This window comes from Haliaeetus albicilla, chromosome Z, assembly GCF_947461875.1.
Source record: "Haliaeetus albicilla chromosome Z, bHalAlb1.1, whole genome shotgun sequence".
Taxonomy (NCBI): domain Eukaryota; kingdom Metazoa; phylum Chordata; class Aves; order Accipitriformes; family Accipitridae; genus Haliaeetus; species Haliaeetus albicilla.
The window spans coordinates 28,349,379-28,369,650 of NC_091516.1; the positions used below are offsets into that span (position 1 = coordinate 28,349,379).

The 20,272-nt window shown below is 38.6% G+C and overlaps 1 protein-coding gene across 3 annotated transcripts in view; it reads right to left on the reverse strand.

The window, feature by feature from the left end:
* SMC5 (structural maintenance of chromosomes 5) overlaps positions 1-20,272 on the reverse strand; it is a 53,999-nt gene that overhangs the window by 7,952 nt on the left and 25,775 nt on the right. For 2 of the 3 annotated variants that reach the window (XM_069777034.1, XM_069777032.1), the window contains exons 11-21: positions 19,488-19,601; positions 18,302-18,396; positions 17,966-18,098; positions 15,791-15,964; positions 15,485-15,654; positions 10,989-11,112; positions 7,855-7,977; positions 1,904-2,029; positions 1,129-1,224; positions 625-729; positions 293-412 (exon numbers count right to left, since the gene is read on the reverse strand). In XM_069777034.1, coding sequence (XP_069633135.1) covers positions 293-412; positions 625-729; positions 1,129-1,224; positions 1,904-2,029; positions 7,855-7,977; positions 10,989-11,112; positions 15,485-15,654; positions 15,791-15,964; positions 17,966-18,098; positions 18,302-18,396; positions 19,488-19,601 — 1,380 coding nt within the window. The remainder of the gene's footprint in view (positions 1-292; positions 413-624; positions 730-1,128; positions 1,225-1,903; positions 2,030-7,854; positions 7,978-10,988; positions 11,113-15,484; positions 15,655-15,790; positions 15,965-17,965; positions 18,099-18,301; positions 18,397-19,487; positions 19,602-20,272) is intronic. The other variant, XM_069777033.1, reaches the window with a different exon arrangement.

Consider the following 20,272-nt stretch of genomic DNA (forward strand, 5'->3'; position numbering starts at 1 on the left):
CAGCTAAAGTAAATACAACATTTCTAACCGAGCCCTTTAAGTTAGAAAAAGTTTCCAAAAGTCAGTAAGTTGAAGTTCTATGCATCTGGACAAAGACTCATTTTCCTTTAATCAGACTGATAAGTCAGTTCTAGCACAAAAAAAGTGTGTTCGTCAGTAAAAGGTTGGGTTTTTTTTTAAAAGAACATCTTTCCTACAATCCAAATGGCAATTTGTATTTTTTCTCTAGCAATATACAAGCAAAAGATGATGCACGAAAATGTTATTCTTCCATATGAAAAATAAATCATACCTCATTTTCCACATGAAGATCAACTTCACCAACACACTGCATAGAACTAAAGAAATTACTGAACTTCCCATTAATTTGCTCAATCAGCTTTTTCAAGGGGTTTAGCCACCTTTCTTTGACCTAGAAATAGACAGATCCATGTAAAACCATTTTTAATAACTGGATTTTCCTTTAGAGACAGCTTTTAAATTCAAAAATATCATAATTACAGAAGCTAACAGCTCAGTTTACACTCAAGACAACTTGGAATGTTACTTTCTATTTCTCTATATACATTCTATTCTAATAAAGACATACTGATATGATACAGAAGTGATAATTTCAGTTATTACCTGTGAAATGTTTTGCTTATAGTTATCCAATTCCTTTTTCTTTTCCTCTAGATATTCTGTCAACTGCTGTATTTCTTCTATCTGCTTATTGTATTCTTCAACAACCTGCCAGAATAAAAAAAAACATGCAGTCAACAAAATGTTTGCTAATTCTGACCTTGACTGTAAAAATACCACACTGCACTGATTCTGTTCAAACACAATTATATAGATTATTGCACTGGACGCTGAACAAGACACCTTCCTAGCTGTAAAGCAAAGAACTGGATAGCATTGCTTATTTCAGGATACTGCAATTTTATTTTATTTTTTTAAAGGCACAGAACACACTGTTCTTTCAGAAGAACCTACTTAAAATTCTAATAGATGCAGAATCTGGCATTTACAGCACATTGTTCCTGCTGTCTAGCTTATGATACCAAGAGATCTAGCACAGAATGGGAAGCGAGTACAGTACGGGTGGAGGGGGAGGAATGGAGGGCGGAGGGAAAGCAGTGAACATACCGAAGCATTCAGGCCTGTGAAACAGGAGGCCCTGGTTTTCTCTTCATTCAGAAAAGCATCAATTTCCTCCAATGTGGTAGGAAGAGCCTGAAAAGCCTACAAGAGAAAGGATGCACGTGTTACACAGCAATGCTAATGAAGGACTCAAGTTCGCTAAAAAGAAATTGAATAAGCCATAAAATATTCTACTACTTTTAATCAGGATGTCACACATTCAAAATTTAACACAGGAAGATTCCCTCACAAACTATTCTGGACAAAAAAGGCTGGAAGTGCTACTACGTAACAAAGATTCACAATTAATTGCTCCTTAGTTGCCTACCTTGTGCAGGTACGGATGCTCACAGACTTGGTATAAGCCAGGGGCTATGCTAGTTAAGCCATGCAAATACTTCTAGAGGCTGGGAAGACCTCCAGGTAAGTAGGCTGGCCCAGATTTCAGTTCTTTTGCATTGCTCCATCAGAGCAAGATGCTAGAAAAATATGGCCTCTAATTATTTCTATGAACAAAAGACTATGGATTTTAATTGAAATTTCAGATCAAATTTTCCCTCCTCTGTGCATAAAACAAAGTGATATAGGATATCCCAGCACTATTTAAATGTGCTTTAAAAGGGTAAGTAACAATATATGAGTCAACAGTAACAGAAGTACACATGATCCTTTACTGGTAGCCTTCTAATAAAAAATATGTAATATTCTTTGCTGGAGAAGTTAGAATGGTGTACAACATCCGAAATTTAAGAGATATGTGGAGATTTGTTTTTGTACATACAGTTTGAAATTCTTTTGGAAGACGTTGATCCGGACTGAGTTTGCAGACCTGTTGAGCTTTTTTCAGCAATTCCTTGCAGTTCTCTGTAAGAAGTCGCTTCCTCTCATCGAGTTCACAAAATCGTTGCTGTGAGAAAAGATATTAAAGATATTAAAATACACTTTTTTTTTCTTTAACTTTATTATAAAATTCCAGAGGTGACACTAGCAGACTGGCAACAAACAGCATCCGAATCAGGGAATGTAGGTGAAATCAGACTGCTTAAAGATCGAAAAATCTTTGTTTCGACACACAGAACTCATTCTGCCTCTCTGCTCAGAGTCAACAGATGCCAAAGTAAACTGATCAAAAGCCTGGTTTTTTTAATATAGCTAAATTTATTTTCTCTCAACTAGAGGACTGTGCATGTAGATTCAATATATGCCTCAAAATAGGCTATTTTACAGGAAATCTCCTATAAGCCAAAACACAACTACTGTGATACTTCTTTTGTATTAGCTCCCATTTAACTGTATTTATCTGCTTAGGAGAACATGGTGGACATGATGTACACCAAATAGTATTTTAGCTGAAATTTTACAGAGTAAACATAATTATACTATCAGAAGTACTTACTTTGCTGTTTCATATCCTACCTCTGTAATACAGCCAGCAAAATACAAAATGGAAACACACATGATTTTTAAACTAGTGCTGAAAAATAAGTGAAAAGCAGGTACCATTTCTGGTTTTGAACACTGGTCTCAAGGCTAAACTCTTTGGAACTTACTACAGGTAAGTGGCCAGCCCAGCCCTGTGACTTTCACAATACAATGTTACCACAACCGTAGTTAAAATACAATACACAAAATATGATACCTTCATGAAACACTAAGTTAAAGATTATCTCAAATAAGCATTGTTCAGGCAAAAAACTTGGGAAGCCTTAAGTATCTCCTCCCCTCTGCTCCCAGAAATCTCACTCACCTATCTCTATACGCATGGTCCCTACCACAGGCCTGCTGCTTCCAAATGCTGAGCTGCAGTGCTTGGGAGTAACAGCTTGCTGCTGTCTCCCGGCTCAGGTAAGCACCCAACTGCAGATAGCTGGGAACTGCCAACCACTTAGAAGTGAAAGGAGTACATACCAAGATACTGGAGCTTTTAATCCAAGTTATTTTACTACACATCTGCTCAGTGATTACACATGCAATATATCATTCTAACAGACAGTTACACCATGGGAATACACTGTTTTCATTTCTTTTAGAGGCACAAAATTCTAACTCAAAATCCATACGCACAGTATTTTGCTTCAGAACTTTCTTCTGACGGTTTGGGAAGTTTAATTATGTTCCTACATTTGGGAGAGCTTTATCCTCTCAATTTTTGTTGCTGTGTATTTCAGTTAAATATGGGAACCCTCCAGTGGCACAAAAATTTTGAAGTGTTCATTTGGAGATTATACAGTTAGATAAATGTTTGTTCTACATTTTTAAAATACAGGACACAGACACTGATAGCAACTTGCATTACTTTCTGGCAATTTAATTAATCTTTATTTACTAAATACCACAGAAGCAGTAGTAACAGATACAATCATGAGTGATCGTCAGTGGAGTTCTCACACTCACTCAAGAATTAGGGCTGCCATTCTCTACAGACTATATCAACTCAAAAATCCTGTTTTTCCTTCCCTCCACCAAGTACTAGGAAATAGATTTTGCATTAGAGGTAAGCATTTCACAATCTTCACAAACACACTGTAAAGATATTTTTCTACACTGTGTCGATGTTTTCAGAAGGGGGAAAAAAAAAAAAGGACTTTTTTAGATTTTATTTTATCCCCCCCCCCCCCGCCCCCTTCATAAAGTCTATTGTAGAGAAGGAGGGAAATGTCACATGGGGGCAAGAAGGACTGGCGTTACAGCTATACAGATAAAACAGCAGTAAGTGGAGGATGGCCCTCCTTTTGGTTACAGCCAAGATCTTAGTCATTCTGAATTAGCACAAATAAAACTGTACACCACAATGCTTATGTTGCATTACGTATCTGTGTATGCCCTGTAATACATTCAATAAACAATTTTTTAGGAACATTTTAGAAAGTTCTAAATTAAAACTGGACTGTATTTTGGATCTGAGAAATTTAAAAGCCAACTGGCTTCACCTGAAATATATTTGACTTCATGATAATGAAGGCAAAAGATCCAGCAAAAGACAACACACCTGTACTTTTTTATACAAGAAACATGAATTTTATACTTAGGTGTTTGACCATTTCCAGAGCCAAAGTCAATTCTGAATCATCTGAAGTGGGGAATCTCAGCTCTCAATGGTACATAAAGCTCCCACCCGAAAACCTGCAGAGCTGCATGCAGCAGGATTTTAAGCTGATCTCTAGGCACTGAAAATCTGAAATAGATTCAACGTTGAATATGCCTGACCCAAGACTAAGGAAAGTAAAATTCTTCAGGGTGTGAAAAGGAAAATACATATTTGGGCAGAGGAAAACCTCAGCATTCAGCAAGAAGACTGGGAAGCAATAGACATTTGATGTGGTTATGAAGCACGTACTAGAATAAATGCACTGACAGTTCAACAAAAAGGTTAAGTCTCAATTTTCATTCAGCTTTACCAGTTGATTGTCATGGCCACATGCTAAATAAAAGTTAGATAAATATAAATACATGATAATACACAAGTTTTGACTCCTTCTCCCTCCTATATATTCAATAGTGCATGGCAATGTTAAGGTTCCTGTTCATTTCCTGAAGATGCCTCAATAAAACCATCTAGATAAAAAAGTAACTCTAAGTAGAAGGAAATTACTGTTTTGAACACAGATGCTACCATGAAAAATCATAGCCTAGACAGAGCTTTAAATTCGTTTCAGTCAACGGCATAAGAACCAACTTGGAAAGAGCTTTATCTGGGAAAGTTCCATACTAGTGCAGGGCTGCAATTACAGCTTCCTGAAAGGCATCTACCAAACAGCAGAAACCATTTATATTCTATATGCACAAGCAGCTTGTATTCTGTCATACTCATCAGTATTGCAACTGGTTTTGTGCAAAATAAGAAGCTGGTTAAAGAAAATACAGTTACCAGTAGCCAATGTTTTCTCATGAATTAGTGTCTGCATGCATGCTTGGTGACAGCATTTAATTATTTGAAGTTTGGAAATTTATACATAAAAAAACAATCTACATTTTCTTAAAACTTGGCTTAAGGAGCAAATGCTATGGTGTACATACTGAGTATTAATACCAATTATTTAAACAAATTTACACCAAATGAACCTGAAAATTAACAAGCTATCAAAGCAAGACAATCAGGCAAGACTCTTTGAAACAACCATCATAAACATGCAGGCAACTGTGCCAATTATCTAATGAGCAGATGGGGCTAACAATCCTCCCTAATGTTCAGTATGGGTCACAAACACATTTGCTTCTTAGGGTCATTAAATAAATTAAATACAAGGAGTTGTCAAAATAACACTAAGGTTCCCACTTGAACTGCAATGACAAAACACAAATCCCAGAAATCTGTTGTTGCTAGCTTGACTTGTTTGAAAACATGTACTTTTTTGGCCTTTCCACCTAAGTGATTAAAACCCCCCCACACCATAAAGCAACAAACATGCTGCTGTCTCCACAGTATCCCAGTGCCAAGACCTCACAAAAGGAACATACGTGATTTTCTCTTAGATGTACTAAGTGGGGTTTGTGTTTGCTTCAAATCTTAATCAGATACTTACTCAGGTATTATAAAAACTCAAGATTGCTTGACAAATAAACACCATGAGTAAGCACTAAGTATTAACAAAGTTTTGCAGCTTCTTCAGCTGATACCCACCATTCCAATTTTAACGAATGCATCACAACTAGCACATGACCCACAAAAATGTCTGATGATTAAATAGAGAATTAATGGTCCCATAATTGTAACATTTAGGCTCCAATTTAGTTCACAACACAGCTTTTGTACAACATACTTATTTCTATTCCTGTTTGGCTTCCTCCTTTTTTGCAGGTTTATTTATTTTATAAAAACGTGCAGTAACTGTTTGCAAGACTTCCTTGAAGTGTTGCAATGGCATCCTCACAGGCAGCTTTGGAGCAAGACTACCTTAACACAGTACTGCTGTAGAAAAAAATTTATCACAGCCAAAGCCACTAAGAAGTTAGAGGGAAGGGCCAATTTAAAGATACTATTTCAAATTACACTTAGAGATGAAGCTGAGAAAGACGGAGTCTTCCCCATGAAAGTGCATCTCTTAAAGCTGAAAATAAGAAATAATACTGAGTGTACAACATACATCATTCGCAGGGCAATACAGGAAAGAGGACTTCTAAAAAACAGGCTAAAGACTTAATTCAAAGATTCAACATCCAGTAGTATATGGGGAAATGTGGCTTTGGACTTCCATGTACGTGAAAACTTAAGATGCACTTGAATACTCAGAATAGTTTTCCTCTGGAGCAGTTAAACTTCTCAAAATTCTAATCACTGGGATTACTGATTTTATGGGGTTTTTTCTGTTTTAATGTTCCTAGAACCAACCAGCCAAAATGTAAGCTCTGATATGATTCCCTCTACTTATGTGGTTGAATGTACTCCAGTAATGACTAATAGGACCTCAGCTAACGTAAACACGTCTTCACTATGGAAGGAAGCAATTTGTGTTTAACCAAGAATTATCAGAACATTTACCTTACAAGTCCTCTCTACTAATCTGATCAGACCTATGCACCTACCTATGCACCAGCCCAAGCTACTCTATAAATGATGACGAAGATGGGGACAGAGAGAACTAAAAACATTAAATAAATTTCCCAGTGATGATACACATGACTCACATGAGGTTCACAGCTTTCTAATACATTCTTACTCCTTACTGAGCTCCAGCAATGAAGCGATTTGCACTGGATTTTGATAAAGTCTGAATAACAGCTGCATCATGTGAGAGAACTGATGAAATAGTGATTTTCCAAGTACCATGCTGGACTTGCCTCTGTCTTCAAGTTACTTTTTGCTCCTCTTAGGAGGTTCTCCTCTTCCTAATTTTCTGCAAGTGATGACACTTATAACCTCAAGTGGTTTTCTGAGTACATGCCAAGGCCATTCTTTTCGGAAGCGCATATCCATCCAAAATAACTATCACCTACCTTCTGAACTGCTTTCCAATTTAACAGCATTTTTTTTTTGTGGATCAGATTGAATTAGCAGTAGGTTATAGTTAACCTAACTCTTGCAAGATAAGGAAAAAACTTCCCATCCTCTACTTAGACAGTTTTTTCCCTAGTACATAGAAAGACCGTACTACTACACAAATACAAAAATTGAGTTCTATGCACCAATCCATGAGAGGTCACAGCAACCTCTGCTCTTTGAAAAGAGTACTTCTCTTTGGAACTAATCCCTCTAAGACTGCCTTTTAACCTGAACACAGCATAGCTTCCTGATATGATCAATACAAAGACCGTTTATCCTCCTTTCTGTCCCCCAAAAAAGGCATTTAATTACAGTAGGAGGAAATAAGCTATGAAAGAAAGGTAAAACAACTCTGCTCTACTCTGACACAGTACTTTCTGGTTCACCTTGAGCTTGCATCTCCCATGTGAGTTGGGGCTATTTGTCTGTGACAGACTCAGAAGAAAAACAATACTTCCAAATAACAGCTAGCCTTTTTACACACACCATGCATTATAATAAAAAGATCCAGAACATGATGACTGTTCAGCACATTTTCACAGAAGCTTAGCTGTCTTAATTGAGGAAGGCAAAGCTCCTATTCAGCTTTAAATGAAGAGGCTGAAGTCAAACTACAGAAATCAAGGCTAAATATTTGGTAGTACCAATATCCATTTCTAAACAAGACACAGAAGCATCCTTTTCTACACCATAAAGGCTTCCACAGAAGATGTTTTCATAGTAGATATCCCAGTATTCATAGCAATGGTTACCTCTGCAGCTCTCAGCTGTACACTTCCTTCATTACACTCTGATTCTAGTCTGTTCTTCTCAGCAGCCACTGTAGTGCTCTGAAGAACCAAATCTGCTTTGAGGATGTTCAGCGATATGCAATTCTACATAGGAAAACAGAAAAATGTTATTTTTTTCCACAAGAGACTCAGAACTGATATAATGACTATCAGGCTTTAGAAACTATCCATTTTTTAGTCATAGCACACAATCTCACACTGTGTTCAGCTCTTCAACACTGCCGTCTGTCAAACTAAATGAAAAAGAAAGGTGACTTACTGGTGACCCAAACTCTTCAAGATGTATAGTCCCCATGTACTTTTAATCTGTAAGCATATAAATATCACTTGCAACCAAACCATTTTACACCAAAAAAGCACATTCTCTTTCCCTACAGCATATACTCATGTGTGAAATGTAAGAAAAGACAAAGCCATCTGAATTCTTTCTTGGAAACAGAATGAAACAGGTAGATTTTGGTGGACTTCTTAAGTCACACACAGAGATGGAAAAAGGTCAAAAAATAAACACATTAAGATATACGCCTCTCTCACTGACAATGCAAGATGACTGACCGGATGTACAGTGACTCTGTGTCTTAACTGGAACAGCATATGACAACAGAAGGAGGCTCCATTTTGGAAGTTTCATAATAGGCTTTAGTATCCCCAGAACCTGGTTTGACAACTTTGACATTAAAGTGGTTGCTTCTTTAAATGAGTCAGCCTCAGGAATGGTCTTGAGGCTTCAAAATCAGCAATATATTCTTGACTGTGCAAACCGTAGCTCCAAACCTCGAGTTATGGGGCACTGAGAACAACAGTTTACCTTTTTTTTTTTTTTTTTTTTTTTGTGATGGTCATATAAATACAAAGGAATCCTCTCTCTTAATGAAAGGGAGGACAAGGTTCCAACTGTAGACCTAGGGGACCTACGGGATGAAGTTTTGAGATCATAACAGTGAGCCAAGGTCTGAGATCTTTACTATTGTCATTTCAACACAAAGTTTCTACAGTGTCAACTTGGACATACAAATAAGTTTGTTTCCAACCCACTTAAACAGTTTTAAAACAATTATTAGAGAAGTAAACTGAAAAAAAAAAAAGTCATAATGAAAGGAGATGAAAAATGGAAAGAGTTAAGATTATTCAAAGACAACAGCACAAAGAGAACTACGTGCAAAAGCAGTGCCAGAATCTGAAACAGTGGAACAAAGCTGGTTCTGTCAAGTGGTTGTGAAGTATTGATGTGTACTAGGTATGTGCCAGGTATGCTCTGCCTTGTGTATTTGTGTAAATATACATGCAGCCTGTCACTCTAGTTGACTGTTCTACACAAGCCCCAGAACTCTTAAAAAAGTAGATCATATTGCCACCACGCAAACACATACAAATCCTATACATGTTTTAAATTTCCTTTTGTGGCAGAAGTATTTCTGAAACATATGACTACCTAAGTTTTTATCACTTTAATAGCCTACAGCTAGTATAAGTACAAAACCTATTGAAGAAAGTACATAGACTGCCATGAACTTGGAAGCATTCATGAAGTTTTGTTTCAGGATGACCAGAAATGTATGGATTTCAACAATTTTGATAAAACATATAATGAAACATCCTTCTTGTATCTGACTGTCTTCCTCTCTTCAGTATGTACTAGCATATATTTCCTACAGCACACAAAGTGTGAAAATTAAGCTGATACATAACTGAAATAAATCCCTTTTGTAATCAGTAACTATTTAAGGCAAATACTATCCATCCTCCCCTACAACCCTGGTATACTGAGAAATAGACAGTATGTGTCAAATCTGTTTTCCTATGCTGGGTGAAAAAGAGATTAAGACACTCCTTCAGGCAGGTCATACAGCAGTCAGTAAACAACTTTGGCTGCACTTTACAACAGCAACACACTTGGACAGTTTACATAGTGGGAAATGGGCATCAAATACAAAAATCAAAAGCATATTCTAGAAATTCCTGTTTTAAATACAGAGCATTTGTACAAGTTTTGAGAAGAACTGCTTTTCAGTACTGTTATTACCTGCACAAGTTCTGTAAAGTAATCTACAGCCTAAGCAACCCTTTTAAGATGGCAGGTGTCTTCTGCCATTCTTTGGCATTTTCAAAATTGCTTTGGCTAATTGACCAAAAGGTGATGTCTGAAACACTCCAACTGTTGCAGTCCATGCCTATTAACAAACAGAAACAGCCCACCCATTTGGAATGTTTTTTTCTTTACTTATTATATAAATACCAGCAACTGAAATGTACTGAAATCAGCCTCACTTCAAAGGTACTACCCAACTCTTCTCAGGGGTAAGCAAGAACACATTTCAACATTAGTAAGGCAGGGCAAAGGAACAACAAAGTTCCTTTGGACAAAGGAACATGGCTCAAAGTGGTTGCAAGAACGACACCATTTCTTGATGAGTGCAAAAGCACAAGCAGATTCCCTTGGAACTAAAAGTAACTGTTTCTTGTTTCTTAGTTATTAAAAAAAAACCCTAAGAAAATTCACTTTGTGGCAGCTCCCATTATTAGGGCTTACAGGCTAGGCTAAAGCAACAATTAAGTCCAGACTGTTTTCTTCTTTTTTGAGTTAAAGAAAACCTCATGACATTGGAGCCTGAGAGTTGAGTACCTCTCCCATCCTAGCCCTCTTCCACAAGCACAGATTCTTACAGTTTCAGGCCAATTTTTCACATGACTAACGACTACTTTCTTTTTTCAATAAAACAACAACAACAAGAAGGGTGAATATGAACTAGGCTGGAAGCAACAGTTCACAGAGTTATGTGCTATTCTGAAAATGTACAGGCTGAAATGGTTACAGCGTTCATTCCTAGTTCATTCCTGTATTTACTGAATGAGACCATGGGTTGTAAGACTTCAGTCACTGAGAGTCTAAATCAATGCAAGCAAATGATCTACAAATCAAATCAACGACAGATGAACAAGTTCAAGTTCATAAAAGCTTCAAAAGATGTTTACCCTGAAGCAAGTTAACTCGTAAACATTTACAGTAACACATCCAAATATCGCATACCTCCTACTTAAGTTACAAGAATGGGACTTTTCACAATAGTGGAACCACACAAGTTGAAAATACATACCTTTATGTGATGCATTAGTTCAGTAACAAGCCTTGCTTTTTGGGTATTTATTTCTTTGATCTTTACATTTGCCTGTTGATATTCGTCCTCTAGGCTGATAGCATCTTCTTCCAGCTGTCTTAAACTATAGGGGGAATCAATATTTGATTAATTTTGATTAGAAATAAATTGTACAAAAATTCTTAATCTTGGTGATGAACCAACAGTTAACAAGAATAGGAATTTGTATACTTAAACATTCCGAACATTAGAGGCATTCCCAATCTATGCACTTTAAACCTAAGAAATTCAAAAGACAAAGAATTCATAATTAAAGAAACTTTCATTTTGGCTACTAAGAGCACCACTCAGCAACCATACTCCTTTACTGCTGTACATTTCAGATTTAAAAAAAAAAAAAAAAAAAAAAAAATCAGCCTAAGAATTGACATTTTTCTTCTGCTGCTAGTTCCATGCAAGAATACAACACAGGAGAGTTCAGCAGGTTTGCTTAACTCTTTTTATGTGTACTAGCAAAAAAACCTGTGTCCTCAACCTTCATATGAAATAATCATGATGTCTAGTGAGCTGCAAAGCATTTGGAGATCTTCAAAAATGGCCAAACAGGCCAAGAGGATGATCCAGGAAACTAGAAACCAAGAATTCTTACTTTGATCCCTGGGAAAGTTGTGGAGCAAGTCCCCTCAGAAAATAATTCTAGGGGCATAAGGGAAGAGGTGATAAAGAAGAATTACCAAACATTTACCAAGGGTACATCATACCTGATGAACCTAATCATAAAACAACTGGATGACAGGAGATCAGGTTGCCATTTACCTCAAGCTCACCTGCACACCCAAAAAGGAGAGACAATAGCAAGTGGGGGAAGCCCAAATAATACCCTACCCCAGCCACCCCCCAGGCCCATCACAGGAGCCATCAGCCCATGCAATGCCCATCTCCACAAGCCCAGAGCGGCACAGGGGCACACTAGCAGACGGGAACCCAAATTAAGCACGCAGATGAACGGACACCCTGTCCCAGGACAGCCTTAGCATCAGTGTCCAGGTGTGAAACCCAACAAGGGAAGTCACCACCACAGCTCCCTCTGGACTGAGGAGTGCTGGTCCCTGGGGGTATAGGAGACATTACGGGATGCAGCAGAAAAGCATTTTGTGACTGTGCAGGACTTACTACTGGATATTCAGGAGAGAAAAATGCAGGGAAAGGGAGGGATCTAGATGACTCGGAGAGGAACAAGTGTGGGAAAATGGAGGGATATGGGGATAAAAGGGACAATTACATGTAAATAGCTGGCTGGTCAATACGGTTGTGCAACCATGCCCAGTTGGCACACTCTCTTCTTACTCAATTCCATTTTTCACTTTTTTCCTAGGTGAGGGACTCTGTTCAGCATTCATGTGTGTGTATGGGAGTCTGAGTGCAAGCAGCTATAGTCAGATCACAAGTCAGAGGACAGGGCCTGCCAGTCTGTGGTGCCAGCAACTGGAGACCAGAGTGAGTAGACTTCAGTGACAGCCACTGGAGTGGGACCACAGGTCAGTGGCCAAGAGGCCACGGTGCCAGCATCTGGTACAAGTGCAGGTACGTGTTTGATCCCTAGCCAAGACCAAGACAGACTAGCTGGCAAGTAGGTAAAGGGGCCTGGGAACCAAGGGGGTATGTGTGTCACTAACAGTGAGACCACAGGAAGAGATGGCTATTGGAGGGACCAGGGTAGTCCAGCCTGGCTGCCAGAAACCATGAGATCTGCTGTATCTAGGGGTAAGACCTGCTGGCATGTGTATGTATTTAAGGGTAAAATGACAGGGGTACTGGCTACTGGGGGGGTCTAGGGGAGTCATGGCTACCTCTGCACATTTGTATGCCTGTGTGTCTCTGAAGGCAAGACCACAGAGTTAACTACTGGGAGACCAGGGACTCCCAGCCAGTTCTGCATGTACAAGCACATGCGTGAGTGAGGCAGCCTGTACAGGCAACAGGAGCAGGGCTGCAGCCTTGGCAGTTTGCATATCCAAGTACCAGCAAATGGGGAGACTGAGGTCCAGCAGCAGCTACTGCATAGACTCAGTGTCTGGGCCCAGCTGCTGATGGGATCCACATTGTCCCTATATATGCATAGGTTTCACTAAGGGAGCCCCATCCCCTAGGAAGAGTAGGAACATGATGAGGGCACTCATGCTGTGTTTGTCCAATTGCCCTGTGTGTGTCCATCTGCGCTGTATGTGAATATGTACATACGTGCTGTTTAGACATGTTCACCCAGAGCACATCTACTGGGTAGACAGGCTCAGCATCACTACTGGTTGCACTTGGGAGCATTAAGTTGCATCAGCCCCACCTTCCTCTCAGGCTGCTAGATCCACACCCATTCCCCTAACTTTCTTAATGCTGTCTCCCACAATATTGTTGTACTCAAGTTGGAAGACTACAGTCTGGATGGATGGAAGACTACACAGCTAAAAAAAAAAAGTGGTTGGATGGTCAGGCTCAGAGGGTCATGGTTAGTCTGTTGTATTCTGCCTGGAGGCCAGTATCAAGTGGGGTCCCACAGGATTAAGTTCTGGGACCTGTCCTGTTTAACATCCCCGCCAGTGACACAGAGGAGCAGACAGAGGGCACTCTCAAGTTTTCAGACAACACTAAACTAGGGGGTGCAACAGGCCTGCTGTTCTGAGGGGTCTGCTGAGGCTGGAGGCAGCGGTCCACAGAAGACTCATGAGATTCAGCAGTAACATATGCTGAGTTCTGCCCTTGGGAAGAAAGTGGCTCTGGCAGTGATACAGGCTTGGGAGAAGGATACTGCCTGCAGAGAAGCTCTGCAGGGAATGACCTGAGGTATTGGTGGACAATAAGCTAAGCATAAGCCATCAGCGCGCCCTGGCAGCAATAAGGTCCCCCAGCATCCTTGGCTGTATGAATGGAAGCACAGGCAGGTAGAGAGTGATTCCTCTTCTTTGTTCAGCACTGCACCCAGCTGTGCCTCCTGCACCAAACATCAACAAACTGGAACAAACTTGAAAAGCAAACAAGATGGTCAGGGGCTACAGCACAGGCCCTACAAGGACAGGATGAGGGTGCTCAGCTTGCTCTCCCTAGACAAGAGACAGCTTCAGGACACCTAACAGCAAGCCCCCACTATTCTTCCCACAAGGAAACCACTGACAGGATGAAACCAGGCTCTTGTAAGAGGTGCATAGTAGAAGGACGACAGACAGTGGACATAAGTTGAAACAAGAAAAATCCAGACTAGATGTCAGTAGAAACCTTTTCCCCATAAGGACAGTCCAACCGTGGAACAGGATGTCCAAACAAGTTGTGCAGTCTCCATGGAGACCTTCAAGATGCAGTGGGATACAGCCCTGAAAACCTGGTCTGAATTCAGTGTTGACCTTGCTTGGGAGAACATGGCTGGACTACAGACTACATGAAGTCCCTTCCAACCTAAGTGATTCTGTCACTGTGTATTACTTTCAAAATTATATCTAGCTTTATTCAGATAGTCATATCAATTAGAAACATGAATATTTGAAAATAGTTATAGTCACTGCAAGGATTATTTATATAATTTCTATCTCTACAGAAAGATACTAATTTTTTGTATAATGTGGATAACAGCCTTGTCTGTAGTTGTGTTAGGATTCTTACCCCTATTCAAAATTAAAAGAGTGTAATTATTTTTTCAAAGGGAAGGATTTAATCAATATTTGTTTAGGTAAAAGGTCCACCTCCTGCCTTCAAACTGTATTCTGTATTCTAGTAAAACACCATGACAATACATGTATCCCTAAGAAGAAACCTGACAGCAATACTTGGCTTTGGGGCTAAGCTCACATCCACACTGTTTAAAGCTGCTTCTTTTCAAGCAAACTGGACACTTGAGACTATACAGCAGTTGATTCTGGTCCCTCTAACATCCCTGCAGGCCTATTTTTCTTTTTTTTTTCCCCCCCTCTCAACACTCTTTTCAGTTTAATGTACCATAAGTAATGCAGAAGTGACTGAGCAGCTGCATGGTGTTTAGTTGCTGGCTGGGGTTAAACCACAACACATGCCCAGGTTCTCCGTTATGACAAAGCAGTAGCAGAAGAACTAACTGCAGAGGCTCACAAAACCAGAAAATACATTAAGACAAATACTGTGGACAGTCAGGGTCCAACTCAATCCCTGACATGCTTACTTAGTACCATTTATGTCCATTATGGTATTAACTAGATAAGTGCTACCAAGACAGAAGACGATGGTAATATTTGAGTAAATGAGTGCAATGACCTCTCACTGGAATCCTATGAATTTTTTAAATTGTTACATCATTTCTCAGTTACTGTCTTAATCTCCATTTCTAAACACCTTCTTTGTCTTGATTATCACCTGTGTCTGATGCTCAACTACTGGTTGCTTTGTAAGTGTAAAAGCACACTGCAGTAAGAGGAAGCTGAAATACCTTTGTTACTAAAATTGTTCAAGTTTTATAGATAATATGGCTTGTTTCCTACCTATCATACTTCACACCAATTTTTGATTCCAACTGTCTCCTCCTGTTTCCTCTCTCTAAAAGCTCCTTCTTCCGTTGCCTGAGCTCATTGTCTCTGTGTTCCAGATGTTTCTGTCTCTCAAACAATGTAGTCAAATGCATATCCAATGACTTTAGTGTGTTATTAATGTCCTGAAATAAAAGAAAACACACCACTAGCGTTATTACTACAAACATACCATAGTAACGCATGCAAGTAGGCTATGCTTATTGCACGATAAAATTGGTAGTAGTTCACAGCATATGCCGCACAGAAATAAATTCCTACCTGTTGCTCATTTTCCAACTGCCTTCTTTCATCTGTATCCACTGAACTAGTGAGGAACTGTGCTTCCCTCAGGGATGTGTTAGTAGTGAAGGTTAGGTTTGTATAAGCAGATACTTTAACAATGTATTTTTCTTCTGCTGTGTATATTTGCCTAAGTTTGGTTTCTTGTATGACCTAAAAACCACACAAAAATATTAATCTGACAAAAGCATTACTTAAGGCAACATTTTTCAGAACAAGGAATAAACTAGCTAAAACCGACAGTAAAGAACTTCAGCTTATGCAAGACTCTGACTTGTTAACAAGCCTTTGCAAAAAGACGATGCTAAGTTTAATGCACTATTATACTTATAATTCAGACCGGTCAGCAAAGAACTGTTAAAATACTGTCAAACAGAGTATGTTACCATCACCAGTTAAACAAGTTCTGATATTACAGATAGACGCTGGAAAAGCCTGTCAACATTTGTACTGCATCATGAACAAGGATTGTACTTGCTGTAGATGCACAACATGCAAATGCAGCCTGTGTACCAAAGAACCAAAAGTGCTTAAGAAATTAACAGATGAAACCATAAGGTGAGCTGTAATGCATAAACTTCAGTGAACCAAATGTATCTGTAGGAAAAAAAGAAGAGGCATAATAATACTAGAGTTACTATTTTTAAACGACTTACGTAAAAAGGGATATTATAAATAACCAAAGATTTACCATAATGCAAGGTAGAATAGTACTCAAAAGGATATAAAATGTTCAGTAAATGAGGAACAGCAAAAAACCTCCATAGGACAACATAAATTTGACTAAAGATTTTTTCAGTTTACATACACAGCACCAGCAATATTGTTGATTTCATTCCTGGACACTGAAAACCTTTACAGCTTTACAGCTCAGACTGTGGCTGATGACATTTCCATCCTAGTCCTCCTTCCACATGCTCAGCTCTACGAAACAGGTCTCCTTTAAAAGTAAAGATTTCTCTGGCATGTGTGAAACCAAATGTTGCAAACAATGCATTTCTCAATGAAAAATAATAAAAACAAAGAAAAAAACTCTACACAACTGAACTGAGAAAGTGCCATGTGCAACACATTCAGAATAGTGGCTCATCTTTGCCCCTAGACCAGTGATTTTTCACTTGCTGCCCACAGAGCTCTGGAAAGGAGGGAGTACCTAAGGACTAATTCTGACTGGTTTACAAAAATGTAACTCAAAGACCTATTATATAGGTAATCTGCTTCATGAGGCAATAACAAAATGGTGGAGGAATTGCAGTTTAAAGAAAAAAATTCTTAGAAAAAACATTAAGAGAAGAGCTTTCATCTAGGACTCCGTCCACTTTTACTTTCCTCTTCCTCATTCTTCAGAGCCTCAGAAACATAGAAAATAGGAAGGACCAACAGCTATCCCAATAAAACAGGAATGGTTCTCAATTCACAGAGCCTGTTCCCCAAGTTTCTCAAAAAAACAATTCTTATGGTTCTCAGAGAGCCCAAAGTACTCTTCCAAATTCAAAGAAGAGTTCACTCTCTGTACAAGATAGACAACAGCTGTCCAGCATAGACAGAAAAGTGAAAAAAGATTTAAGTTGAAAATTGTCATGTGTGTTACCCATTATAATCCAGCAATGATAGGCTTGCAAAAACCCATGAAAGACTAAGGTAGGAAGGTTACTGCTAGTGGGAGCTCTCAGCCTATTCCTAAGAATCCAAAAGGTTTATATACTATTTACCACATTAATTCTGACTGAAGCTATACAGCTGTATTTGCCAGAAACTGAACATCTTAACGTATTTAAAAAAAAAAAGCAGCTTCTAATTGTTGTTTTAAACATGACAGGTCAGCATTGTCATGTACTATTAACTGTTTGATTAAAATTTTGCCCAGAATATCTCGGGCACTTAAAGTAGAAGTTTTATTATAATAAAACAACTTCATATAACTGACTTGGAACAGTATGCAGGTGAAAGATATATTTAACTTTCTGTGAAGTACTGCACTAGACTGACTGGATTTGTTAAAATGTCTTGCAATATGTTTGTGTATAATTAATAGTTCTCACTTCTAAAAGCCATATAAAAGGCTAAAGCAATTTTTTGCTTTCTCCACATGAACTTGCCAAAGAATTTCTGAAATAAAACTCAGGTGTGTTTGTGCAATTTAGGACATCTCACCCTTTCAATCATGTTTCTGGTCTTCTCTGTTCCCACAGGTACATCATGAACATGGTACTGGGAGCAAAGATAACTCATCACAGGATGAGGAGCATCAAATAACTCCCGTAAATATGAGAAAAATCCATATCGGCTGAAGAGGAGAAAAAAACCATGCATCAGAAATAAAATTTGGCAGGTAAGCAAGCTGAAGTTACTGAAGAGTCAGAAAGAAAACCTGCTAACCCAGAATAAACTTGATGAAAATTTTATTTTCATAGAAAATTCTAATATATAGCAACACCACCAAAACATTGTATTTAAAACCATTCCCCACTGATATAATCTGATACATACTGCAATTCTTCAATAGGTCTCGAAGGGAGGCTTTCAGCATGTGATTCAGCAGGTGCACATACAGCATTCACTCTTAGTTTCTGATGATCACGCATCTAAATATAGATTATTTGGTAAAAAAGAGCAGAAAAATTCACTAGATGAAAATCAAGTATTTATTCTTGGTTCACAGAATTAGAATTATTTTAAACTTACAACCTCTGGAGAAACCCACAAAAATCCACTCTGGCTCAGGCATGACTGAGTTCTCTAAAAGCCAAGCTCAGGTAATGTCTCTCCATGAAAACACCATGCATTAGAGAAAATAAAAGCAAAGAAAGAAATCCAGAGCCAGGTGCTCATCTAAATAGCAGAGCTGGATGTAACAAGAAAGCCTCTTCTTTCAGGCTGTATGGCTATTTTGCACAGATAATGGCAGACCACTGGCTAGAGTGACTCTGAAAAGCCTGATCCTAATAGGGCAGAAAACATTGAGAATACAAATTAAAGATCAGTTTAGCTGGTTAAAGCAGCCTTGCACTGGGTTCCACAACCATAGAGGCAAGATAAGCTCCCAGAACCTCAGATATCACCACTACTGTTCACGTATATAAAACTTACTAGCTTCTGTGAAGGGCAGATACATCTTCAAAAATTCCAGGAGAGTTTGTCATTAATCACACTATTCTGTGCACAGTAGTTGGGAAGCATTATGACAGTTAATGCCATACCTTGTGGCTTTTTCCTCCTGCATCATCTGACTCTCAAAGGGAACAATCTCCTTATCCCTCCAGGGAACAGCAGTATTAAGAAAATATAAGCTTGATTTGCTGCTCAGACTACTGTGTTCTCACAAAAGATGCCCTCTCGCCTCTTCAGTCAGGAGGCATTGGAAAAGCTCAGTACTAAATTTGTAGCTTCCTGCTCTTGCCATTTTCTTGTACACAGTATTTTCTCCTCAGTGATTGTCAATGAAGACAAAAGTTATTCCTAAAAAGAAATATTTTCTTAATATTGCTGCATCCCTTCAGTTGGTCTAGGCATTAAAAAAATCTTACTCCAAAGAAAACCTTTGAATACTTTGTATTAGCCTTTGTGCTGATCTTGCCAATCTGAACTTAATAAATACAGACTTACTTGGTAGACTCCAAAGTTTAGGGCTCCTACATCAGTATTTAATCAATTTTTAAAATTGGTGCCTACTTGCCTCCACAAGAAACTTTTCCATATCTTCTTGACTCTCAAAAACAAAAGCCCTCATGTCATTGGATGAAATGTGATTTTCAACATATTTAGCATGTCTATTGTCTTTCATATTGATCTGATAAAGAAAGGTAGTGAGAAAGTGACTTAATACAAGTGGGCTTAACACCCCCCCAAAAAACATTTTAAGCATTCAGATGATATCCTCCATTTAATGAAAACAATGTTTAAATGTCTTTAAAGCCATATTCCCTGCCTTTTTGCAACCAGTTATCTTGGGATGAAACCTACAGTAACTCACATGTCATTGTGTTTAGTTTTTAGCCATCCATATCCTTTCACAGCATTCCTGGAGCTATCAATGTCTCTACCACACCACCTCCTCCTCTTCTGCTCCACCCTAACCTTACAATTGCAACCACCACCATCTCACACCTAATGGCTCTGCTCCAGTACTACTGAAGGTGTCTCACTGTTTATAAACAATTGACCTAAGGAATCAAAACCAGAAAATGCCACATTCCACGAATTATTCATATGCAGTTCCCTTTGATTTGGACACAGTGGATATCACTGAATACAAATATAGAATTGTGAAGCCCTAGAAAGGCAGAGATTCACAGATTCATTGAATTCTCTTTGAATTCTTAAGAAAAAAAAAATCCACGTTTAAGATGGATGAAGCTTTTCATATGCAAATGAAATGTTAATGTCAGAATTATTCAGTAACTTTCACTAGTAATGAGACATTATGTCACCATATGTGACATACAAAGGCAAAACTACACA